Source organism: Mastomys coucha, unplaced genomic scaffold (assembly GCF_008632895.1).
Source record: "Mastomys coucha isolate ucsf_1 unplaced genomic scaffold, UCSF_Mcou_1 pScaffold22, whole genome shotgun sequence".
Classification (NCBI taxonomy): domain Eukaryota; kingdom Metazoa; phylum Chordata; class Mammalia; order Rodentia; family Muridae; genus Mastomys; species Mastomys coucha.
In genome coordinates, this window is record NW_022196905.1 from 211,171,962 (window position 1) to 211,197,698 (window position 25,737).

General features: G+C 50.1%; 2 protein-coding genes across 2 annotated transcripts in view; one reads left to right on the forward strand and one right to left on the reverse strand.

The window, feature by feature from the left end:
* Window positions 1–762: 762 nt before the first annotated feature.
* Eps15l1 (epidermal growth factor receptor pathway substrate 15 like 1) overlaps window positions 763–25,737 on the reverse strand; it is a 121,188-nt gene continuing 96,213 nt past the window's right edge. Inside the window, exon 22 of the mRNA XM_031340289.1 lies at window positions 763–1,627. Within this exon, the coding sequence (XP_031196149.1) occupies window positions 1,589–1,627 (39 nt within the window). The 3' untranslated portion in view covers window positions 763–1,588. The remainder of the gene's footprint in view (window positions 1,628–25,737) is intronic.
* On the forward strand, window positions 15,843–18,332 carry Klf2 (Kruppel like factor 2). Its single transcript, XM_031340291.1, has 3 exons — window positions 15,843–16,129; window positions 16,443–17,256; window positions 17,720–18,332. The coding sequence occupies exons 1-3, from the start codon at window positions 16,058–16,060 to the stop codon at window positions 17,893–17,895; spliced, it is 1,062 nt and encodes a 353-aa protein (XP_031196151.1). The 5' UTR covers window positions 15,843–16,057; the 3' UTR covers window positions 17,896–18,332.

Here is a 25,737-nt window from a genome sequence, read left to right on the forward strand (position 1 = left end):
TTTTTTTTCTTTGACGTCTCAAGAAAAACCTGATTGTTTGACTCGGGTCTGCAATAAACCCTGGCTATTTTTAAGTGCCTGAGGCACACACACCCCCAACTTGTGAAAAGGAGCCGTTTGTACATATTCCTGTGGTGCAGGGGTGAGGGGCATAGCTGTCAGCCTGCCAGGAGAAACCTAAAATATTCCAGAACATTCCTTTCCAAGGCATCAGGAGTCATACCGTTGGGCTGCGCCTCCAGTTCCGGCCAGGCAGTGGGGGGGTCGGGGGGGGGGGAACGGATTCCTCCTGCTCTGTAGCCAGTGAGCGAGAGCAGCTAACGGCATCCCCAAGCGTGGTGGTGCCGCACACTACACCTGTCAGCCTGGCCCATCGACTCCAATCCCAGGGGATTGGAGTTCAAAGTCATCCTAGCCTGAACTACAAGAGATCTGGTCTCAAGCAACACTACACAAGGGCTCGGTTGCTTAAGCTTGGTATCCCAGTATTCAGGAGGGAAAGGCAGCAGGACTGCTATGAGTTAGGGGTCAGCCTGGACTAAATAGTGAGTTTGAAGCCAGCCTGGGCTACAAAAGACCCACCACCACCAGAAAAGTAAACAAACGAAACAACAACAAAAACCATAAACACGCACTCAGTGCTGGGATTGAACTCGGGGCCATTGCTCTGACACTTGCTGTAGCTTCGCACACAAAATAAACGCATATTATGATTTTAAAAATAGTAACAAAAAACAGAAAGTTGCTCAACCTGCCAAGAGGTTTCTGTTTCATTTTCCTTTTATTTCCCTCTGAAATAGCATGTTTTTCCACATTCGAAGGCACGCACAGATCTTGCCTTGGCTCTCAGACACAGTGTTCCGATAGAAACCTGTAAACAAGCCCTCAACTCCTCCTACAGTTGGGAACTTGGGTGACGCTGGAAAAATCTTCTGGCAGAGGGGGGAGAGCTGGGGGAGGTTTTCAAAAAATCAGCTCAGGACTTACGCAAGAGAGTTTCTGCAGCCAGCCCCAGAGATGCCGGGGCCTCACCCAGCTGCAGCAGAGAGAAGGCCAGCCTGAGGAAGGGAGGCAGAGTCGAGGAGGTGCTATGAGCCACTTGGGACCCCAAACCTTTGTGGACCCACAGGCTGTATCTCAGGTTGTCAGAGCCATTTTTTTTTTTTAAATCTTTTTACTGTTTTATTTGGTGTTGTAGATGAAACCCAGAGTCTGAGGCAAGCTGGGCCAGGACACCTGAGCCATGCCCCTAGCCTGTAGGCATAAATATTTTCAACCTACTTTTAATAGGGGTTCAACCTCTCCTCTAGCCCATCACTCAGCAGAGGTAGTGGAAAAGAAAAGTTTTTAGGATATGGGGGAAGTGGACCTGTTCAGCAATAGCTCTTTGAGGGTGGCCTTGATCTTCTTGGGCAGCAGCTCAGTCCTGTAGCAAACACCAAATACGACATCAGTCCTGCAGGCAGGCAGACACCAGACGCGAACCAGCGGCTACAGTCCAGGCCTTTCAGCAAGCAGACACTAGGCAGCTGTACTTGAATCCTGAAGAAACTGCCAGGCTCGAAAACTGGCCTGAGGCAACATGGCCTCAGGAACCCCTCGAGCTAGATTTATCACAAGCTGAGCTCTGTAAGGCAAGCCAACACATGCGAAGAATAGTGAGGTGGAGCAAACCAAACCAAGGTTCAATGCTCATCTCCTACTGTCTGTGGGCTCACATTTATACTCCTTCATCAAGTGTCCTTTCATGTGACAGCTATATCCAAGCATCCTTTCACCTGTGTCTGCTTCAGGAAAACAGTCTTTCATGTATTTGCTTTAGCAAGACATCCTTTCACCTGTGTGCACTAGCAAACCACCATTTGGCATAACTGACTTTCCAAAGAACTAGAAGTTTCCACTTCACCAACCTCTCACTGGGGGATTCTAGGCAAGAGCTCCACCCCTGAGCCACGCCCCTAGCCCCTCAGTGGGGGATTCTGGGCAGGAGCTCCACCCCTGAGCCATGACCCCAGCCCCTCACTGGTGAATTCTAGGCAGGGCTCCACCCCTGAGCCATGTTCCTAAGTAGTGCTGTGTACATGTGACCTTCCCTATGAAAGTGGACCAAGTATGTCCCTTAAGAGCAGATCAAGAGCCTGGCAGTGGTGGCACACGCCTTTAGTCCCAGCACTTGAGACAGAGGCAGGCAGATCTCTGTAAATTCAAAGCTATCCTGGTCTACAGTGAGTTCCAGGACAGCCAGGGCTGCACAGTAAAACCCTGTCAAGAGGTGGTGGGGGTGAGGCGGGAGGAAGGAGAGAGAGACACACAGACAGACACTTTGGAAGTCTAGGACTAAAGCACTGTCACAAGTTCAAGGCCAGTCTGTGCTAACTGGACTGATGACACATGTCAGTTTGCTTACCCCTTTGCCTGCCTTGGCTACCCAGGTATGGTGACATGGTGGCACATACCTGTAATGCCAGTCATTCAGGGGCTGAGGCTGACTGCGTGGTCTAGACTAACCTGTGCCACTTAGCAAGACTTTCAAAAGAGAATTTTGAAGTTAGAGGGGGAAATCTATATTCATACAAAAGAGATGCCCAAGTATATTCCTAGCCACGTTGCTTATGCTGGTCAGAAGATAAAAAACACCATGTGTGGGCTAGAGAGATGGCTCAGAGGTTAAGAGCACTGACTGCTCTTCCAGAGGTCCTGAGTTCAAATCCCAGCAACCACATGGTGGCTCATAACCATCTGTAATGAGATCTGATGCCCTCTTCTGCTGTGTCTGAAAACAGCTACAGTGTACTTACATATAATAAATAAATAAATCTTTAAAAAAAAAAACCACCATGTGTAATCCATAGATTGACTATGGCTCCACACAATCTGCTCTCTGGGGTTCTATCTGTGGTCCATCACAGTCTAGGAAAAAAAATACATGGAAAACTCTAGAAATAAAAATTCCTAAGCTATGACTTTTGTTTTTGGTTTTTCGAGACAGGGTTTCTCTGTATATCCCTGGCTGTCCTGGAACTCATTCTGTAGACCAGGCTGGCCTAGAACTCAGAAATCTGCCTGCCTCTGCCTCCATGCTCCCAGGCATGCACCACCATCACCCGGCTCCTAAGCTATGACTTATTCTATTGTAGGTAGGCCTACATGTGTGAAGTGTATACATGCATGCAGTTCGTATACACATGTAGGCATATACATGTGAAGACCAGAGGTTGATGTCTCTTCCTCAGTTACTCTCTGCATTACACACTGGGGCAGGGTCTCCCACTAGAAGCCAGGCTCACCTGCTTAGCTGGTCTAACTGGCCAGCCTGCTCCACGAATCCTGTCTCCAGAGCACTGAGGTTGCAAGTGGCTGCCACACCCTCTGGCATTTACACAGGTGCCAGGAACCTAGGCTCTGGTTCTTATATTTGTGCAGCATACACTCTACTTTCTGAACTCTCCAGAACCCCAATTTCTAAGGTTTTTTTTTTTTTTTTGCGGGGAGTGGGTGGGTGGGGAGGAGATTACTTACTTTATGTGTATATGTGTTTTTCCTGCGGACCACGTACCTGTGTACCTGTGTACCGTGTGTGTGAAGTGCACACACTTCTGAAAAGAGGGTCAGATCCCCTGGGACTAGAGTTGTAGATGCCTGTGAGCTGCCATGTGGGTGCTGGCAACCAAACCTAGGTCCTCTGGGGGAGCAGCCACTTCTCTAACCACTGAGCTATCTCCCCAGACTCTGATACCTAAGTTTGTTTTGCTCTGTTTTGGTTTTGAGACAGGGTCCTTCTACATAGCCATGGCTCTTCTGAAACTCACTACAGAGACAAGGCTGGCCTTGAACTCACAGAGATGCACCTGCCTCTGCCTCCCGAGTGTTGGATTTTCTTCCCCCACCAGTTTTGCATCACTATGCCCAGTTGATTCCAAAGCTTTTTTTTGGGTTTTTTGTTTGTTTGCTTGCTTGCTTGCTTTTTGGTTTTTCGAGACAGGGTTTCTCTGTGTAGCCCTGGCTGTCCTGAAACTCACTCTGTAGACCAAGCTGGCCTCAAACTCAGAAATCTGCTTGCCTCTGCCTCCCAAGTGCTGGGATGAAAGGCATCCATCACCACCACCCAGTGTTACAAGTGGTTTTAAGCCTTCAGATGTGTGTGCTGGAAACTAAAGCTCGGTCATCTGGAAGTGAGAATTTTGTTCTTAACCACTGAGCCATCTAAGCCATTATTCCAGCCCCTATACATTTTTACCACACATGAGCACACACACACACACACACACACACACACAATCGCTGAGAAGGCCAATGTGACCAAGCACACACTATGCATAAAGTTCTTCTTCAGTCTCCTCCTAGAGATCCCCACTGCCACCCCTGCCACCCCTCTGAAGGGTTAAGTGGGACTCTAGGATGGGCCACATAGGAGCCAGAGCAGACATAAAAGATAGCTCAGCATCCAGGTTGGTCCTCAAGGGAACTGGAAGCATCCTAGAGTGGCCCCCTCGAGGGTAGCAACGGTACCGAGGGCCAGCGGTCACTGAGGTGCCCTTTACGGTAGTGTGTCTGGGAACTGACAACTACATTACATAGCCTCCCCTGGCAGGCAGCCACACCCTTTGTGCACAGCTTCTCCAAGCTCCGCTCACCCTGAATCAGAGGATGGAGCCAGCACGTCACATTGTCTGGAACTCTTTGTGAGCACAACTCAGTATGCTTGGTGGAAGGCCTGGCCTGCTGCCAACCAGCCTTCAGCAGTCATACGAAGTGGGTTCCTTTGGATCTGGTGAGGACAAAAACCAATAGGCGAAAGGTGTGCTGCTTCATGCTTGTCATCCCTGCACTCAAGAGGCTAAGACAGGAGGATTGCCACAAGTTTCGGGCCAACATAAACTATACGTTGAGGTTATCTTTTTAAAAATAACTAAATTAAATATTAAATTAAATTAAAGGGGACCAGCAAGATGGTTCAGCAGGTAAAGATGTTTCCTGCGAAGCCTGATACCCAAGTCCAATCTCTGGAACCCAAAATGGTAGACGGAAAAAACAAATTTTACAAAGTTGTCCTATGGCCTGCACATGTATTCACATGTATGTGTGCATGTACACACATACATATATACAAACACAATAAACAAACATACAAATAAATAAATAAATGTAATTTCAGACAATTTGGGGAGGAGAAATGGCTCAGGAGTTAAGAGTACATTCTGACTGGGCAGTGGTGGCACATGGGAGGCAGAGGCAGGCAGATTTCTGAGTTCCAGGACAGCCTGGTTTACAGAGTGAGTTCCAGGACAACCATGGCTACACAGAGAAACCTTGTCTCGAACAAACAAACAAACAAACAGTACATTCTGCTCTCATGGAAGACCTGAGCCCAGTTCCCAGGGTGCACATCTGGGAGTTTACAGCTACATGTGACTGACCCCAGCTTCAGGGGATTAGGCACCTCTCGCTCTTGGGCACCTGTACTCTGTGTACACACAGACCCACACACATATGATTAAAAATAAAGAAAATACCAGGTGTGTGGCCCACATCTTTAATTCCAGCACTTGGGAGGCAGAGTCAGGTGTTCTCTAAATTCAAGGCCAGCCAAAACTACATAGTAAGACTCTGTCTCAAGCAACAGCAATAGCAAAACCAAAACTACAAAATAAAACTAAGGGGCTGGAGAGATGGACCAGTGGTTAAGAGCACTGGCTGCCGTTCTAGAGGACCTGGGTTCAATTCTTGTACCCATGTGGCTGCTCACAACTGTCTGTAACTTGAGTTCCAGGTGATCTGGCACCCTCACATAGACACATGTACAGACAAAATACCAATGCATATAAAATAAAAATAAATAACAAAAAAATTAATTTGTTTTAAAATTTTTAAAATATAAGGAATCCAACTATCATCTGTTTAATTCCACTACATCCCATCTCCCAGAGGGATCCTGGACCTCCTCAGTCACACCCCACACCTCTCCCCTGCTCCTGGCAGCCCCTCATTTGCTTCCTGTTCTTGAAGATTGGCCTATACTGGACATTTGTCATTAGTGGGATTACACAGACACCTTGGGCCTTGTGTCTGCTTGCCGTCTCTCAGCTCCTGGATTTCAATGTCTGTGCAGGGTGGATCATACCTGCAGTGTGTTCCCTTGGGGAGCTCACCCCATATTCTGGCTTCTGTGCTGATGATGCCCTGAGCATTGTGTGTGTGTGTGTGTGTGTGTGTGTGTGTGTGTGTCTGTCTGTCTGTGCACCTCGGGTCCCAAGAGCAGAGCAGCATAATATTGTAGAAGCTCTGTCATCCCTTTGAAGCCTCAGATGCTTTCTTGGTGGCTGTCCCACTGTGCACAGCTCTCTTTGTGGCTGCCCCACTGTGCACAGCTCTCTTGGTAGCTGCCCGGCTGTGTACTCCTACCAGCAATGCACAGGCATGTAAGGCCCCACACCAACACTTCCCTTTGTTCCTTAAATTTTTAAATGTGTTGTGGAGTGGTGGTAGGTGGTTGAGTAAGTGCCCAATGCACTTGTGGAATTCAGAAGAAAACCTGCAGGGGTTGGTTCTCTCCTTCCACCATGCAGATCCCACAGAGCAGACTGACGCTGCCAGACCTGGCAACAAACACCCTGACCCTCTGAGCCAGCTCTGTGTTTTGTTTGATTGTTTGGTTTTTCAAGACAGGATCTCTCTGTGTAGTTCTGGATGTCCTGGAACTAGCTCTGTAGACCAGGCTCTCCTCCTTGGAGATCCGTCTGCCTCTGCCTCCGCCTTTGGAGTACAGACAGGGATTAAAGGCGTACGCCACTGCGCAAGGCTTTAGATGTTGTTGTTCAATTATTTTATGTGTATGGGTGTTTTGTCTGCATATAGGCCTGTGCACCATGTGCATGCCTGGTGCCCATGGAAACTTGAAGGGGACATCAACTCCTTTCAGAAAGGGGCAAGAAGGAAGGGGCTAACACGGAAAGTTTGTGATGACATATGTGAAGTGGACCATGTCTACTGTACACTTGGGAGGTGGAGAAAGGAGGATCAGGGGTTCCGATCCAGCTCCTGTCAAAAAAGAAATGATTAAAGAAACAATTTTTAAAATATGATTTTTAGCTGGACACTGGTGGTGCATGCCTTTAATCCCAGCACTTGGGAGGCAGAGGCAGGCAGATTTCTGAGTTTGAGGCCAGCCTGGTCTACAGAGTGAGTTCCAGGACAGCCAGAGCTATTCAGAGAGACCCTGTCTCAGAAAAAAAACAAAAGAAAAACCAAAAAACAAAACAAAACAAAACAAACAACGGTTTTTCTATCAGGGGGATGTTAAGATTAGTGTTGGTGGGGGCAGGGGACAATCTGAGTGAGTCAGTTTTCCCTTCTGCCATGTGGATCTCAGGGACTGCATTCACATCATCTTTACTTCCTGAGTCATCTCAGCTGGCCCCAAAATATGTTTGCTTTTTCAGTATTTATTATTCTATGTGTATGAATGTGTTGCCTGCATATACTTAACTGCACTGCACCTGTACTTGGTGTCCATGCAAGGCAGACACTCCACGTGTCCTGGACTTTCCATTAGGGATGGCTGTGACCAACCATGTGAGTGCTTAGAATCAAGCCTGGATCTTCTGGAAGAGCAGTAAGTGCTCTTGACCACTGAGACATCCAGCCCCCAAAATAAGTTTTTAAAAAGAAATCTCAGGTCAGGTGTGGTGATGCATGCCTGTTACCCCAACACCCTGGAGCCTGAAGCAAGAGGAGCAGTCAGGAGTTCAAGGCCAACCTCACTCATTAGCCACATAGGGGGTTACAGGAGACCCTGTTTCATAACACGTGGAGAAGTTTAAAATAGGAATGAACGTCCAAAGAAGATAAGCCCTCCGTGTCCCTCCTGGAGGCTCTACTTGGGTCCCCACATTCCTCCACAGCTATACCAGAGGCTCCTATCCTGTGTAAGGTGGCACATGGCCAGACCTTCCTCCTGAGCTGTCTGGGCATTCGGCCAACATTTCCTCAGGGCGCCATCTCTCCTGGGGATAAGCCAGGTGTAACAGGCGCTGATGACTCAGGCCCTGCCAGCGAGTCTTGCACGTTGTCTGAGTCAGCTCCCCACACGTGACACCTCTCCTCAGTTACAGTGACATTATTTGTGGTAAACATTACAAGTCACCCAGCAAGGGCCTCTGGGTGGGAAGGCGGGACAAGGCTTGAAGCTTTCGAATTTCCTAAATGCCCCCCACGTCTCTGGAGAGGTCGGTGAGTAGGAAGGTCAGGGGCTGTGACCCCTAGGCAGCAATGGCTAGGAAATGCAAATTGCAGCTCTGAAGGAGCCCAGGTCTCCAGCTGTGACACCAGGCCACCTGAGGTAGTCACCTGAGACACGGCTAGGTCTAGAGCAGTGGGCAGTCCCTCCTCCAAAGGAGAGGTTTGGAGGCCAGGGGGGCTGATCCTACAGCTTCTGAAATGGGCAAGGCTAAGGCTGGAAAACCTTGTCAGTGACCCCCTACTCCTTCCTACTACCTATTCTGGGTGAGCTTGGCCACTCCACTGTCCTCTGGTAAGAGAAAGAGAATTTGGTGATGATTTTGGTGGCCATTATCTGTGGTCCATGCATTTGAAAAGCTGAGGCAGGAGGATTGTTGAAGGTCAGCATAGGCTATACATCAATGCTGGAGCCCAAAAAACCAGAAACAATTGCTGATGAGATGGCTCATGACTTGCTGTGAAAAACTCATTACCGGAGTTCAGTTCAGAACCTACATAAGGTGAGAGGAGAGAACGGACTCCCACAATTTTTCCTCTGACCACATACATGCAAGCCATGGCACTCACGCACATACACCCATGCACACACGCAGACATCCACACAAACACACATCCACTCTCATACACACACTGACACAACCACTCACACATATACCCTTGACACACACACAAAGTACAATCAAATAGGGGAAAGATGTGTGTCAGTTTAGAGCCCTGGCTCACTTCTGTCCTGTCACCTATCACTGGGAAAGCCAGGCAGGAAGACTGCGAGAGTTGGAGCTGGTCTACTATGAGCCTCTACGAAAATAAAAGATCATAGACAGCTAAGTGCCTGGGCTACAGAGGGACCACTGTCAATAGTAATAGTAAGAATAGTGAGTGAATAAGTAATAAGAAATAAAAACAACAACAACAACAACAACAAGGAACTATAGCCAGGCATGGTGGCTAGGAATTTAACCCCAGAACTCAAGAGTCAGAAGCAGGAGAATCTCAGTGAGCTTGAGACCAGCCTGGTCTATGTAATGAATTCTAGGCTAGCCAGAGCTAATAGTGTCTCAAAAATGATAGATAGGTAGATAGATAGATAGATAGATAGATAGATAGATAGATAGATCTATAGAGGCAGACAGACAGACAGATTAGAGATTAGGGAGATGGATCATAGCAGCAAAGTATTTCTCACAACAGTATGAGGACCCTTGATCCATACCCAACACCCACGTAAAAAAGACAGACATGTTGGTGCATGCAGTACTGTGGAGGTAGAGGCATGAGAGTCCTGGAGTTTGCCGCCCAGCCAGCCCTACCAAATTAGTGAGCTCTAGGTTCACTGAGAGACCCTGCCTCAAAAAGTGAGGTAGAGGCCTATAGATGGCACCTGATAATCCCTGGCCTCCACATGTGCATATACAGTGTATGTGGTGACACACAGCTATACTGGGGATGCAAAGCCAGGAGGATCCCACAAAGCTCAAGGCTACTCTGGGCTTCTGTGATGGTAATGTCAACTGTCAATCTTGTTAAGACTTGTAGACTTCCCTCAGGAGATAAGCCTCTAGGTATGGCTGCTAAGGATTATCTTGCTGGTTGTAGTGGCTATTCCTGGTTGTCAACTTGACTATATCTGGAATGAACTACAATCCAGAATTGGAAGGTTCACCAGTGATCCTACTCTGGAGGCTGGGAGATACAAGTTTCTGACCTGGATTGTGAGGCATGGAGATCTTGAGGCACCACATACACCACATACACTGTGTAGTCCTGGCTGTCCTGGAACTCACTCTGTAGACCAGGCTGCCTCGAACTCAGAAATCTGCCTGCCTCTGCCTCCCAAGTGCTGGGATTAAAGGCGTATGCTACCACCGCCTGACTGGAACACACTTTCAATAAAAGAAAGTGTTCCCCCAAATCTGGGCAGTACCAGGACCTGGCCACCGGGGACCTGCAGTAAACACTAAATGGAAACACCCACTGGGAAATACGAAGCTGGATGCAAGTTCAATGCTGTCACTGTAATCCCTCCAAGGCAATTTCTTGGAAGCTCGTCTGCATTTTATGTGATGTCTTATCGGGTACATTCCTGAGTTATTGCTATCAGGAATTTTAGCCAACTGCACACAATAATAGTTTTGGATAAAACAGCTGGAAGAGAGAAGGGCAGTCTAGAGTCCAGTTGTTGAACATAATGAAAGAAACCTAGAAATGACCAGGAGCCAGAGACAGGAGACCATGGGCTCCTGCAGTGACAGAGACTAGAGCACGCATGTCTGTGTGCACACACAGTTTGTGGTTGCTGTGGATGTAGACCATATATTTCTTTAGCTCTCTCTACATGCCCTCTGGACATTAACTTTTATTTCTGGCCCAGAAACTTTTGAAACTTGAAACTTGTAAGTTTTCTTGAGTCCAAAGCTGCATACATACACTTATTCAATCCTTTACTCCTTGCAGATTCCACAAGGTAGTCACAGATCACAGACAGACACAACCAATCAAACCCAGCACTGACTTAGAGGCTTGAACCTGGATAGGATAGGATGCAAGAGCAGTGCCCAAGGATCATAGTTAAGGACGAGCTCAACTGTACTGACCCAGGCCCTCAATAAAGAAACAGATGCAATAACAGTAAATATAGCATAGCGAGTGTGTGGTACTTAATCCTAGCATCCAGGAGCAGGAGGTGGAGACAGCAGCTTTCTGTGCGTTTGAGGTCATGCTGGTTTTCATAGAAGGCTCTGGACTAGCCAGGGTGACATAGAGACCCGTGTAAAGAAACAAAACCCTAGAAAACACTGCATACATGTGTTATATTCTCAAATAATAAATATTCTAAAATGCTAAGAACAATTTAACAATATTTTTTTTCTTGTTTTTTTGTTTTGTTTTGTTTTGTTTTGTTTTGTTTTGTTTTCGAGACAGGGTTTTTCTCTGTGTAGCCCTGGTTGTCCTGGAACTCACTCTGTAGACCAGGCTGGCCTCGAACCCAGAAATTCGCCTGCCTCTGCCTCCCAAGTGCTGGGATTACTGCCAGGCTAAACATAATAAATTTTAATGAGGCCCAGCTCAATGATTACATCATTTGATTGTGTCTGCTGTCCGAGCCGAAGGCTTTGGAAATGACCAAGTCTCTTGGTGGAGGGGGGGCCACGTGACACCGACCTGGAACTGGTGGTCCCAGTGCTTGAGGCATCTCCAGAGACACTAATAGTGACACTAAAGGACCGCCCCCATTCATACAGTACCCGCCTTGTGAACTCCTGATCGTCCGGCTTTCAGTGCTGGGGTGAAGGGGACACACCACAGCAACCCAAGATGCTTCTTTTTTAAGGCTACAATTAGTTTATTTAGTGTCCCTGTATGCATATGTTTGTGAGTGTCCATGCCACAGTGCACCCAGAACTTTGTAGGAGTCGTTTCTCCCCCTTCACTATGTGCATCCCAGGGATGGAACCCTGGTGCTGAGCCTTGGTGGCTAAGCACCTTCACCCATAAACCACTCGCCAGCCCTAATTTGTTTTTTGTGAAGATAGGTCCCTCTAGATTAATCCTAGCATCCAGGAGCAGGAGGTGGAGACAGCACCTCCTGTCTGTTGCCTAGATTAGCCTAGAACTCACAGCCATCCTCCTGCCTCAGCTTCCACAAGCCTGGGATTCGAGGGATGTGGCAAAGCTCCTGACTCACCTGGAACATCTCTCTATATGGGTGGTTCTGGACTACTTTTGCGGCTCTGAGAAACAAGCCTTGAGACTCACAGAGATGTACTGCTTGTCTACGGGATAGGGCTGTTGATCCGATGTCAAGCCCAGGGCAGGGCACCTCCTCATCTAGAGATTCAAGATGGCACATGGGGGAGGGGGGCGGTGCAGAGACAACTCAGCAGCTCAGAGCACCAGCTGCTCTTTTGGAGGACCTGAGTCAAATTCCCAGCACCCACATGGCAAGTCACAACAGTCTGTAACTCAAGTTCCAGGGGACACTACACACATATGGTGTGCAGATATATGCAAAACATCTATAAAGTAAACACATTTTTTTTGTTTGTTTTTTAAGACTGGGTCTTTCTAAGTAGTCCTGGCTGTCCTGGATCTCACTCTGCAGACCAGGCTGGCCCTGAGCTCACAGAGATCTGAGTGCTTCTGCCTCCAGAGTTCTGGGATCAAAGGCAAGCACCACCACGTCACCACACCTGGCTTTTTTTCTATTCTTTTGTGTTTTGTTTTTTGTTTTTTTGGCAATTGAGAAGCAGAGACAGGAGGGTCACTGAATTCCAGGCCAGTGAAGGGTACACAGTGTTTCAAAAAAAAACACCAAAGACAAAAATAAAAACAATGTCAAGCAAGATGGCTCAGTGAACAAGCTCTTGCTGCCAAGACTAGATAGATAAATTCAATCCCCGAGACCCATATGGTGGAAGGAGAGAACGGACTCCCATAGGTTGTCCTCTGACTTCCACATATGTGCTGTGGCATGTGGATGCCTTCATGGTATGTGTGAACAGGCACACATACACACATACCCTAACACAAAATAAAATATAAAAAAGAAAACTAGAAGCAAAAAATTCAGAAAAGAGCAGCAGCAATGGAGGGAGGTTAGAGGATGGCTTGAAAGTCATGTGTGCTGGGAACTAATGGTGGGCTGGGCTGAGAGCAGCAGCTTCGACAACCACACACAATGTATCATCCCACTGCGTGCAGACTCAGAGGCCTGGGTCAGAGAGGTCTCAGAGGCACCAAAGCCACTGCAAAAAAAACTAGAAGGCCATTGGGTCCGGTAGATGATCCCTGGCCTGACAGGACCTGGCAGAGGCTAAACTAAGGAAGGACAGGAAAAACCACCAGGTTGAACTACGCCAAAATTAGAAATGAAAGCCAGGCTCATGATGGTGTCTGCCATCCGACCACTGGCTGAGGGTGGAGAGTCAGGAGCTCAAGATCCTGGTGAGCATAGCAAGTTCGAGGTCAGCCTGAGCCTCATGACACCCTGTCTTAAAAGAATCCCAGAGCTAGTGAGCTGGGTCAAGGGGTTTCAGGCTCCAGCCTACCATACATATCAGCCCAGCTTCGATCTCAGAACCCAGACAGTCGAAGAAACTGTGTGTGTGTACATACACAATTCCAGGCACACACACACACACACACACACACACACACACACTGATAAATAAATAAATGAACAAAATTAAAAGATGTTTTATTCAAAATGTGCTCTGCAAATAGTGCCCTCTGGAGAATTTGAAGGCAGGCCACCTACCAGGAAAAAAAAAAAATCTTTCCAAACCGGGTGGATCAAGTACGGCTATAGATTCAGACAAAGGACACAAAATGCAAACAAAACAGCCCATTCGAAACTATTCAAAAGACTGAGGCCACTACTCTTGGCACAGAGAAGTGCAAAGAAAAGATATGCTGAAAGAGAAAATACACATTTCAAAAGCTCCCTGTGGCCACAGGTGACGTGCAAATGAGGACAAGAAGTGGCTGGAGGTGGTTCCTGCCTGGGAGCCTGATCTGCAGTTCTAGACCCCGACAGTACTTCAATATTTTTAATTGTGTGTGTGTGTTCACACACTTGTGTATGTGGGTCGGATCACTTCAGCTCTTTCCCGCTACTTTGGCCCCCCCCCCCCACCTCTGAGCTACTGATGTCTGGTTGCAGGCTCACCACAGTGCTGAGATGACAGGCGTGCACCTTCACTGGATCTTGTGTTTAATATGCAGTCACTTGGTGGTCTTGAATACCTGGATCCCCAGATACTCAAACCACTTGGTAAAGGCCATGGATCCCCTGGAGTTGAAGTTACAGGCCCCATGTGGGTGTGTGGAGCCACTCTTAAAGCACTGAGCCAGCACTTCATCTCTCCCACAGACTTTAAAACATCACTGGGTAGGTTATACCCAACACCACAGCACAGCTTTAGATACCATGTTACTTCAGAAAGATAAGAAAAAGACTTCCAGTGTTCAGACTTAGCCCCCTCCTGATCCCCAGTGTGGCCTGTTATACCAGCACTTGGGAGGCGGAGGCCTGAAGATCGCCATCCTGGGCAATATAAGAAAAGAATAGAAGAACAGAAGAAAAACCTATTACACACACACTGCAAATAAAAACAAACAGAACCCCCTCCTCCAGAACCCTAAACGTTGGGGGAAATGACCCAAATCTTATCATTAGTTCCTTACAGTAAAGGGAAACTGAGACACACACGTCCAGGGTGCTCAGATCTGAATACACAGTGTGGCTTACTTTTGCCCCATGTCCTTTGTGGTGACAGGCTGAGGTGGGTCCTCAGTCCTAGAGGACTTCTTGTTAGAGCTTCCTTAACCAAGCCAGTGTTTCAGCCTCAAACCCTGCCTCCATGCTCATGTGATATCTACTCTGATGTTTTATGGAAAGGACCTGAGGACAGTTGGGGCTGATGTTATAGACCAGGGTCTATAGTTCACCAATGTTGGGAAGAGCAGAGTTTCTGCTCAAAGTCACAGCAGGGGACAAGGGGCTGGGTGTGGAATCTGCCACCCCCTATCCCTGCTGGAATCTGCTGTTCACTGTACCCAACTACCCAGGCTGACTGCATCCCTCAACCTCCTGGCTTCAGGTCACAGCTTCAAACAAGGCCCCCCCTCTCTCTATTACCCTCTTGCTTTCTCCAGATCTTGCCTCAACATTCACCTCCTGGGTGAAGGTCAAAAATTGCACCAACGTCCCTCCCCAGGCCCCACCACATACTTCCTCCTCTTCCAAGGTTCCCTTTTTGTCGTTTTGGACCCCATGGGTATTATGCATATTTATCTGATGCGCCCATCCCCCAATGAGTACTCCTTGCCCTTCTTGTCAGTCAGACGACAGCCCTTCCCCTCACTTGAAGGATTTATCTGAGGTGTATGTGGGAGTTGAATAGGTCCCGAAGACCCAGTACTTTGTATTTACTTATTTATTGTGAATTTTAATTATTACATTACTACCGTGTGTGTGTGTGTGTGTGTGTGTGTGTGTGTTTGTGTGTTTGCACATGTGCCAGTGCACCGTGGAGGTCTAAGGATGATTTATGAGAATGGATTCTTTCCTTCTTTTGGGAACTGAACTCCTTGGATGAGGCTTGTAAGCAGACACTAAGCCATCTTGCCTGCCCCCAATGTTTGTTTCTTTTTTGAGACACGGTGTCTTGTAGCCCTTTGGGCCTTGAATCTAATGCTTTCAACCTCCCAAATGTTCTGAAGCAAGCGTATGCCACCATGCCACGGTGTCTGTCTGTGTGTTTCTCCCCAACTCTGTGTGTGTGTGTGTGTTTGTGTGTGTGTGTGTGTGTGTCCTCAACTCCCTCCTAGGCAGACTCCAAACTCTTCATCCTCCTGTCTTAGCTTCCAAGGTAGCTTAAACAAAGATTTCCCAGAGTGTTCCTCCGGTGAGCACACTGACCCCCCGACTCCCCATGCATCAGTCCAGGTTTCCCGGGGCCTGAGGCTGCGGAGACATCGGGGAAGCCTCGTCACCCCGTGTTCCCCGCGGAATCCCAGGTGCCACCCCCGCGCGCGTTAGGCTGTTGTGCCTGGCTTGTTGACGCCGTCGCCATAGGGACGGCCGGGGGCGGGGCCCGGCCACAGGGGCGGGGCCCGAGGCGCACAGCCCGGGCTCCCGCAGTGGCGGCCACAGCTACCGCCGCCAGGCTTATATACCGCGGCTAAATTTAGGCTGAGCCCGGAGCTCGTCCCCATCCGGGACGCGTTTCCGTCGACGCCTCCTAGCCCGGCCCTCTGTGCCTACCGCGCCTATAAGGCCTGGGTGGGCCGGGCCATAGCACACACAGTCCCTGCCATGGCGCTCAGCGAGCCTATCTTGCCGTCCTTTGCTACTTTCGCCAGCCCGTGCGAGCGCGGCCTCCAGGAGGTGAGGGCAGCGAGAGTCCGCGGGCGGCGGGGTAACGGGGTACCAGGGTGCAGGGGCGAATAGTGGAGATGACACTGTCCGGGAGGCGGACCGCCGGCGGCGGTGGGAGACCTCAGGGTGCAGGGAGTGAGTGTCGGCCGTGGGGAGTTAGATCCCAGGCTGCGGTCAGGAGGTGGGTGCAGGGACTGAGGATACGCGCGCTGAAGAGATGCGGTGCACCAGGTGCAGACCCTGAGGGCTTAGGAGTTAGACTTTGGGGTGCAGGGTAGCAGGAGGCGCCCCCCCCTCACGTCCTGCGCCCTGTCTCCTGTAGCGCTGGCCGCGCAATGAACCCGAGGCGGGCGGCACCGATGAGGACCTAAACAGCGTGCTGGACTTCATCCTCTCCATGGGATTGGACGGTCTGGGCGCCGAGAATCCTCCCGAGCCCCCACCGCAGCCCCCGCCGCCTGCGTTCTACTACCCGGAACCCGGCGCCCCGCCGCCCTACGGCACCCCCGCGGCCGGCCTGGGGACGGAGCTGCTGCGCCCCGACCTGGACGCGCCTCAGGGTCCCGCTCTGCACGGCCGCTTCCTCCTCGCGCCCCCCGGGCGGCTAGTGAAGGCCGAGCCCCCGGAGGTGGACGGCGGCGGCTACGGCTGCGCTCCGGGCATGGCCCGCGGACCGCGCGGGCTGAAGCTCGAGGGCGCCCCGGGAGCGACAGGTGCTTGCATGCGGGGTCCCGCCGGACGCCCCCCGCCGCCCTCGGACACGCCGCCGCTCAGCCCCGACGGCCCCCCGCGCCTCCCCGCGCCCGGTCCTCGCAACCCGTTCCCGCCTCCCTTCGGTCCCGGCCCCGGCTTCGGCGGCCCCGGCCCCGCGCTGCACTACGGGCCGCCCGCACCCGGCGCCTTCGGTCTCTTCGAGGACGCCGCGACGGCGGCGGCGCTGGGCTTGGCTCCCCCGGCCACGCGCGGTCTCCTCACGCCGCCCTCGTCCCCGCTGGAGCTGCTGGAGGCCAAGCCCAAGCGCGGCCGCCGCTCCTGGCCCCGCAAGCGCGCCGCCACGCACACTTGCAGCTACACCAACTGCGGCAAGACCTACACCAAGAGCTCTCACCTAAAGGCGCATCTGCGCACGCACACAGGTGGGCGCCTGGCCTCACTCCCGGGAGTTGCGGCAGGGGGATGGCTAGGCTACCGAGAGAGAGAGACCCTGTCCATCATCCAGAAGGGAAATGGATACTGTCCCCAAAGTCTATGACCCTGGCAAGGGGGTGTGGCAGTTTAACAGTTTGGCTATTCGGGGAATCAGGTCAAGAAGCTGTGGAGGGCTCAGCACTGCATATAAAGTCTGGCATGGTGGCCTGAGCCTGTCATCTCAGTACTGAGCAGGAGAATCGGGAATTTAGATTTAAATCTAAGAATGTTAGGGGAGGAGTGCACCTGAGCTTGCTCGCGGTCAGATTCAGGAGCCCAAGGCTCTCGGTTTAGATTAGATGTGGGTGGAGATGAGAATGGAGAGGGAGGGGGGCAGTACTATCGGGTGCTGGGTGCCCGGAACAAGCTTTCGGGGAAATTGAGGCTCAACGTCGGTCCTCTCTGCCGCAGGTGAGAAGCCTTATCATTGCAACTGGGACGGCTGCGGCTGGAAGTTCGCGCGTTCTGACGAGCTCACCCGCCACTACCGCAAGCACACAGGTCACAGACCCTTCCAGTGCCACTTGTGCGACCGGGCCTTCTCTAGGTCCGACCACCTGGCCCTGCACATGAAGCGACACATGTAGCCTGGGTCGACTCGGCTAGCCCATGCGCGACTGGCGGGTTCCACGCGCCGGGCACGGTCCCCTTGCAAACTGACTGCTATTTATTGGACCTTGAGGACAGAGCCGGACAAGTGTGGCCACAGGAAAATGACTCTGCCACCGGTTCTGGCCCCCACCGTGACTGAAGGCCCCAGGGAAAAAGACAGGAGCCTGTGAAGAATGTTTTCAAAATGGTGCAATAATTGACTTATTTCCCTCGGGTCCCCTCTAGAGGATCGAGGCTAGATGCCTTGTGAGAAAAATGCCTTTGAGTTTACTAGCCCCAACGTTTTTATAATATTGTATATAAGTGACTATGGCAGATTGTATTACTACCCAGGAGACCATGGCATCTCTGCCGCCTGCTTCGTTTTTATAAGACTTTTTTTTTTAATTAAAGTTTTGGATCTTTGGAGGAATCATGGTAGTGGTGTGGCTGGGGATGGGGGAGGTCCTGAGGGGACAGAGTACAGTGCCTGTGGCCAAGGTCACCAGCTGCAGCCCCCAGCTGCCAGGGCCTGTGGGTTCTCTATAAATGTAAACATGGTGTTTTAGGATTGAGCACAGGTTATTTTAAGTCTGCTACTTTGAGCCATAATTTGCCCCCCTCTTATCCCAGAGCTGGGAAAAGCGTTGGCTACACTGATGTGGCCATCCCTTTTTTAGAAAGGAAAAAAACAAAAAAGAATATGAAGCAGTGGTGGTGCATGCGTTTAATCCAGCACTTGGGAAGCAGAGCCAGGCAGATGTTGGAGTTCAAGGCCAGCCTGATCTACAGAGTGAGTTCCAGGACAGCCAGGACTATACAGAGAAACCCTGTCTGAACACCCACCCCCCCCCAAAAAAAAAAGAAAAAGAAAATTAAAAACCTTTTCCTGGTACTCCTCGGGGTTTAGCCAAACTTATGATGGAGTATGCAGGTGTTTCCGGGTATGTGTTTCCAGCAGGGTTTCTCTGTAGCCCTGACTGTCCTGGAATTCAGGCTGGCCTTGAACTCACAGAGATCCACCTGCCTCTGGCGCTGCCTCCTGAGTGTTGGAACTAAAGGCAGGCTCTCCTTCCACTCTGCTCATTTCTTTTTTTCCCCCCCGAAACAGTTTCGGTTTCTCTGTATAGTTCTGGCTGTCCTGGAACTCACTCTGTAGACCAGGCTGGCCTCGAATTCAGAAATCCCCCTGCTTCTGCCTCCCAAGTGCTGGGATTAAAGGCATGTGCCACCACAGCCCGGCTCATTTCTTTTTTCTTAATACATAGAGTAGGCTAGCACAAACTCAGATCCCTTTGCCCTCTGCCTCTCAGATATTGGTACTGGTTTTTTTTTTTTTTTTTTCTTTTTTTTTTTTGGTTTTTTTCGAGACAGGGTTTCTCTGTATAGCCCTGGCTGTCCTGGAACTCACTCTGGAGACCAGGCTGGCCTCGAACTCAGAAATCCGCCTGCCTCTGCCTCCCAAGTGCTGGGATTAAAGGCGTGCGCCACCACCGCCCGGCTGGTACTGGTTTTTTATAGGGGTAAAATCTGTGGTATAAGCTTTTTCCCCTTCATTTTCAGGGGCTTTCCCTCCTTTTTGTACTGCGTTTATTTTTCTGTGTTTTGAAAGGTTGCATAGGTTGCAGTGTAATGTGGACACCAGAGGACGACTTCAAGAGTTGCTCTGCTCCGTAACTCCTGGGATTCAACTCTGGCCTCTAGACATAAAAGCAAGCACAGCACCCTTACCCAGTTGAGCCATCTCTTGGTCTCACCACAGAGAACGGTTACATGTGAGCATGGTGACCTGTGACACCTGACTTTGCTTTCCGTTATTTTGGACAGGCTGAAATGACATGTCCCTCATGCCTGAGGCATGGTGGTGGTGGTGGTTTTGCAGTCACCCACCTGTGTTGTGTGAACAAAACTCAACTGCAATGCCTATGGGCATCCAGCCTACCCCAGTCTCCCTTTCATAAGCAGGTGCCTCTGCCCAGGGCCCCAGTAACCATGGCTACTGACAATTGCCCAAGTTACTTCCAGAAAGTGAAAACCCTTAGGTAGAGCCCAGTTTTAAAACACTCTCACCCCAGTTGCGACACCAGCAGGGATTTCCTCCATCTCTCCATCCTCCCCCTCCCACGGTGACCTTGGAAACAGCTGACAACTCTTTGGTAATCTGTGAAAAGCAGAAATGATGATAATGTGATTCATATTTTGAGAGTAAATACTGAGGTTCACTTCCGCTGCAGAGGGAAGGTTGGTGAGCTCTCTGTGCCCTTTGCGGGCCACTTCTGCAAAACTCTGGAGTTCCAGGGTGGCCTCTCAGCCAGGCCAGGAGCCCCAGAGCGGAGCTCCTTGTTGGAGCTTGTCCTGGAGAAAAAGAAAGCTCCCAAGAGAGTGTTTGTTTTTGTTTGGTAGTGCCAGGATCATAGCCCTAGAACTGCACCACCATGCCCCTATGGTTTAATCATCTTGGTTGTGTTGATTTGGCTTGCTTTGCTGGGGGCAGGGCATGGTCTGCCTCTGAGCCACACCCTCATGTAAATAACTACCTGCACAACCCTGCAGCCTTCCCCAGAAGCTGCTTGAAACTAGAGTCACGAACCATTTTTCTTTTCTTTTTTTCTTTTTTCTTTTTTTTTTTGCTCTCAGGTAGCCTAGGTTGGTCTCAACTTTACTACATTGCTCTGTCCCCAACCCAGGGTAGAGCCAGTATTTTTTCTTGGAGAACAACCCTAGCTGTCCTCTGAAGGGCTCTTTAGCCAGTAAGAGGTCAACTGGGAAGCCACAAGGCATAGGACAGCTTGCTTCCTGTGTGCTGTCAATGGTCAGAGAGGCACCTCCTGCGTGCTCTTGGGCAGCCATTGTGTCCAACACATCTGGCCTCTCTCTTTTCTCAACTCAGACACGAATCAGCTTGTGTGTACTCTGGACTCCCAAGGGAGACCCACTGAAGACATTTCGCTTGTCATCCTTAAGGTTTCAGCTAGATGCATAGGGCAGCCCCTGCCTGCCTTGGAGACATTGTCAGACCATGCTGTGAGTCATGCTGAGGCAGAGCACCCTGCCTTGGATGATAAAAAAAAAAAAAAAAGAGGAGCATGTCATTCAGAGAGGTGTGAAGAAAGCTTCAATTACTATTCTTGGGAATTCTGGGAAGAGATAGGACATTTAACCATTTTCTCCCCTCTGGAAAAGTTAACCACAGCCTTGTTTGTGTCTGGTTTTTGTTTTATTTGTTTATTTTATTTGTTTGAGACAGGGTCTCTCTATGTAGCCCTGACTGGCTTGGAAGTTGCTCCAGCAGTCTGGACAGGACAGACAGATCCACCTGCCACTGCCCTCAGAGAGCAGTGACTGAAGGCATATGCAGCAGGCAGGGCCTTAGAGGAGCTGTGAACTATCAAGGGTCAGTGAGATGGCTCAGTGGATAGAGGCAAGGCTGTCCCACCTGAGTTCCATTCCTGGCACCCACACAGTGGGGAGAGCAAGCTGGGTTCTACAGTTATCCTCCTGCCTCTGGCCCTATGTCCACACAAAATAACTATGCTAAATGTAATAAGCATAACATATTAACTATATAAAAAAAAAACCCTTCACATTCTATGGCCCACCCAACCCAACCTTCCTTATTTGGTCAGTGGGGTGGGGTAGGTCCTGGTTCATGGGTGAATTGCTTTCACAAAACTGTGGTTAACTGGTGTTGCCTTTCTTCTTTCCAGAATGATAAGCAGTTTTTGTTTTTCCCCTGTCTTACTCGCCCCATCCTTCATAATATTTCATTTAGATATTCTAGAGAGTGCTTATGCAAATAGATGCTGAGGTTACATTTGGTCTCTGTTCTTTCTAGTATTCTCTAAAACAACCACATGGTGTTTATAATGTGTCAGCTATTCTAAGTCACCTGTGTGCACATGCATGCAGAGAGGCCTGAGGTCAATGTCGGAATCCTCTCATCTCTCCACCTTATTCAGTGAGACAGGGTCTCTAAATCAACCCCCGATTTCACCAATGTGGCTAGTCTGGCTAGCCAGTTTGCCCTGGGGATCTCCTGTCTTTGCCTTCCATGGCTAGAATTGAAGGCGGGTTACCACCCCCAATGCTGCATTTATACGGGTGCTGGGCATCAAACGGCCCTTTCTTTCACCTCTGAGCCAGCTCCCCAGCCTCCACTACACCACTTTATGGCAAACATTTGAGAGCCCACAGAATGCAGTATGGACAGAAGGGCCCTGCAAAATGACCCCCTGTGAGTGTCTAGGGCTGGACTTCAGATGGTTCTGCAGGGCTGGATCACACAGGAGAGAAGGGTTGAAGACTCTGCCTCCAGCTGGGTGCAGGTATGGAGATGAAAGAAGACCCCACTGCATTTCCTGAGTTTATGGGGCCCTGAGGGGTGGTGTGAGCAGGAAGAATCCCTGACTCAGCAAGGAGCCCAGCAACTCTGGAGTCACCCCACAGCTCAAGCTGGCTGGCTGGCCCAAAGGCACAGGCATTGTCTGGTCCCCTGTGCCTACCTGTGCCAGTGACTCTCCATCACAGCTTGATTGACAGGGTCATCTCTGGGACCTGAGTGTTGAGCAAAGCCACAGTCCCCTCTCCCAGTCTTTTCCCCAGCCCTCCATCCCAGCCACCTATCAGGTCCCCAACTCCAGCCCCTAACCCCCTACAAGCTATCACCTGCCCACCCCAGCTACTGGAAGATGGCATCTCCTATCCATTAGGGGTCAGATGGGATCCTCAGGGCCATTACAGAATGGTTAGGAGTGGACCCATCATAACTTGACCTGCACAGATGAATGACCAGTGTGGTAACTGAAACAGGAGGATTTCTGCAAGTTCAAGGTGAGCCCGGGCTACAGACCCTGTCTCAAAACAACCAGAAGAGCCAGTTATGATGATGCGCACCTGTCCTCCCAACACTTAGGAGACAGTGGCAGAGAATCACTTCAGGGGCACCCTCAGCTACATAGATAGGCCTCTCCTTCCCTCTTTCCCTTCCTTTCTTTCTTTCTTTATCTTTTTTTGTTTGTTTGTTTGTTTTTCGAAACAGGGTTTTTCTGGATCGCCCTGGCTCTCACTCTGTAGCCCAGGCTGGCCTCGAACTCAGAAATCTGCCTGCCTCTGCCTCACAAGTGCTGGGATTAAAGGTGTGTGCCACCACCGCCCGGCTTTTCCTTCCTTCCTTTTTTCAGACAAGGTGGCTCAGGCCAGCCTCACACTCAGCTATCCTCTCAGCTATCCTCCTTCCCCAGCCTCCCATGTACTGAGGAGACCAGCTTCTCTTTCTCTCCCCATCTACTCACCCACTCCGCTTACTCCCTAGGCCTCAGCCTCATGTTCCCTGCAGCCTTCACTGGAAGTCGGGAGCAGTGTAGACGAGCCTGTGCCCAGTGCTACCTGGCGATTACCAACCCACACCTACCTGTGACCCCCTCCAGACTGGCTTTAAACTTGTCATCCTCCTGCCTCAGCTTCCTGAGTGTGAGGGTGGCAGGTTATGTACCACCATGCCTGGTCTCCCTATATTTTATTTTATGAATTTATTTTTGCCTTTCTCTCCCCACCCCTCTCTGCAGGTTTGGCTGCAAGCCCCAATTCCCACAGAGCCATCTTGCTGACCCCATTCTGGTATTGGGTTCAGAGTACAGCCATAGGCAACTGGTGTGAAGGTGGGTGGAAAACCCAGAACCTGGTTTGGCTCTCAGGCAAGCACATCCCTTCCCAAACTTAGAAACGTCCACCTGCTCCAATGTCATCACAGTCCATGTCCCCATTTCCTGGGAGCCCCACCCCTACCCTTCCCTGTGTGCTCTTTCTAGACTCTGAACATCCAGCAGATATGCATTTTCCAGGAAATTTTCTACCAGGAAAGGACAGACCAAGAGGCCGTGCGTGACCCTAGGTCCCTGGGACACTTAGGCCTCAGAGCATTCCCTGAAAAGCAAAACACTGCTGTGAAGGTGTGACTCAGATCTCGTCCCCAGACCTAGGTCCAAGGAGACACTTGCCAGCTCAAGTCCTCGACTGAGCCATCAAAGTAGCCCAAAGCTAGGAATGGCCAGAGGGCTTGCTATCCAGGAATGCAGACACATACCTACACATCGCAACAGCCAGAACCACTTCTTTGTCATTCACTGGGACATGGTGCCTCAACGGCTCCCCTTGCAGGTGTGTGTGAACTTTCCAGCCCGTGAGATGCCACCACTGCCTCCAACCTGGGCCTTTTGTCTGATGTAGTCATGGCTCTTGACCTCTCACCCCAGGACCTTTCTGGTTGTACCTGCTCTCCATGCCAGTCTGTCGACATATTTACCAAGTGTGGACTATACAGTGCGTCCTACAGTCTCTATCTTTGAGGGGTCTCCCTGTCCACGGAGGAGGGAGCTGTGCTTCCTGGGGTAGGGTGTTAGGGTGTCAGGGGAGATGTCTGTCTGTAGAACTTCAGGGAGGGAGGTCAGCCCAGCAGGAATATATTCCAAGGGAAGGGCTGCAGAAGTAGATGGCACTAGAGAGCAATGGAGGGACCATCAACTCTGTGAACAGGGTTCTTCTGGGATGACCTTTAGCTGGGAGAGGCCCCTCCTTTCCTCGCTGGCCAATTACACCCTTTCCCTTGTGTATCAAATACTCTAGATTTTTGGGAGAACGCCTTGTTGGCTCTGAGCTGGAACTCTGTGAGTAGACACTAGGCCAAGCTCCTGCCAACAGAGACAGCAACTGTGCAAAGAATTTTGAAACTGGGGAGGAGCTAGCTAGGGATGAGGACACAGAAACCTCCTCTCAGCTTGTGCCTATGAAAGCTTTCTCTTTTTAAAAATTTATTTATTTTTCATCCCAATATATGTTCCCCTTTCCCAGTCCCTGCCACCTCTTGCAACCCCTCCCCTCATTTAAAAAAAATAGTTCTAGCGACGGGCAGTGGTGGCGCAGGCCTTTAATCCCAGCACTTGGGAGGCAGAGGCAGGCAGATTTCTGAGTTCGAGGCCAGCCTGGTCTACAGAGTGAGTTCCAGGACAGCCAGAGCTGCACAGAGAAACCCTGACTCAAAAAAGCAAAAACAAAAACCCCTGCCATCTTTTTACTCTTTCCATGCTGGTGATGTAACCCAGAGCTTCCTTGCGACTTGTCTCCTCCTCCCCTTAGCCACCCCCAAGTGCACATCTCCATGGCGCTGAGCTGTTATGCAACCACCACACTCCTGCTCTAGAACTTTCTCGCCTCCCAAACTGAAACTGGTTTTTTTTGTTTTGTTTTGTTTTTCTTGACAAGCTTTCACATAGCCTTGAACTCCTGATTCTTGCCTCCCTTTAAGAACTGGAATGACAACCATGTCCAGATTCACTCACATTTGCCCCTCTCCAGCTCCAAGCACCCACCATTTCTACTTCCTGTTTTTGTCAACATGCACCAAAGGCATGCATGTGCTACCACTCCCAACATGTCAGAATATGCTGAGCAGGCCTGGTGGTGCACACCTGTCATCCCAGCACTGGGGAAACTGAGGCAGGAAGAGCAGGAGTCCAGTCCCAGCTACGTGAGAACCTGTTTCTAACAAGTCCACATCAAAAGTTAGATTTGGCCAGGTGGTGGAGGCTCATGCCTTTCATCCCAGCACTTGGGAAGCAGAGGCAGGCGAATTTCTAAGATCAAGGCCAGCCTGGTCTACAGAGTGAGTTCCAGGACAGCCAGGGCCACACAGAGAAACCCTGTCTTGAAAAATCAATCAATCAAACAAATAAATAAATAATAAAAATATAAGAAAGAAAAAAAAAAACGAGGTTTGTCGCTGGGTGTGGTGGTACAGGCTAATCATTTTGGTTACTTGGGAGATTGAGGCAGGAGGATCACAA

Coding starts and splice junctions, on each gene's coding strand:
- Klf2 (XM_031340291.1), top strand. CDS start 16,058: ATGGCGCTCAGCGAGCCTATCTTGCCGTCCTTTGCTACTTTCGCCAGC. Junction 16,130..16,442: donor GCGAGCGCGGCCTCCAGGAG/GTGAGGGCAGCG, acceptor TGTCTCCTGTAG/CGCTGGCCGCGCAATGAACC. Junction 17,257..17,719: donor GCATCTGCGCACGCACACAG/GTGGGCGCCTGG, acceptor TCTCTGCCGCAG/GTGAGAAGCCTTATCATTGC.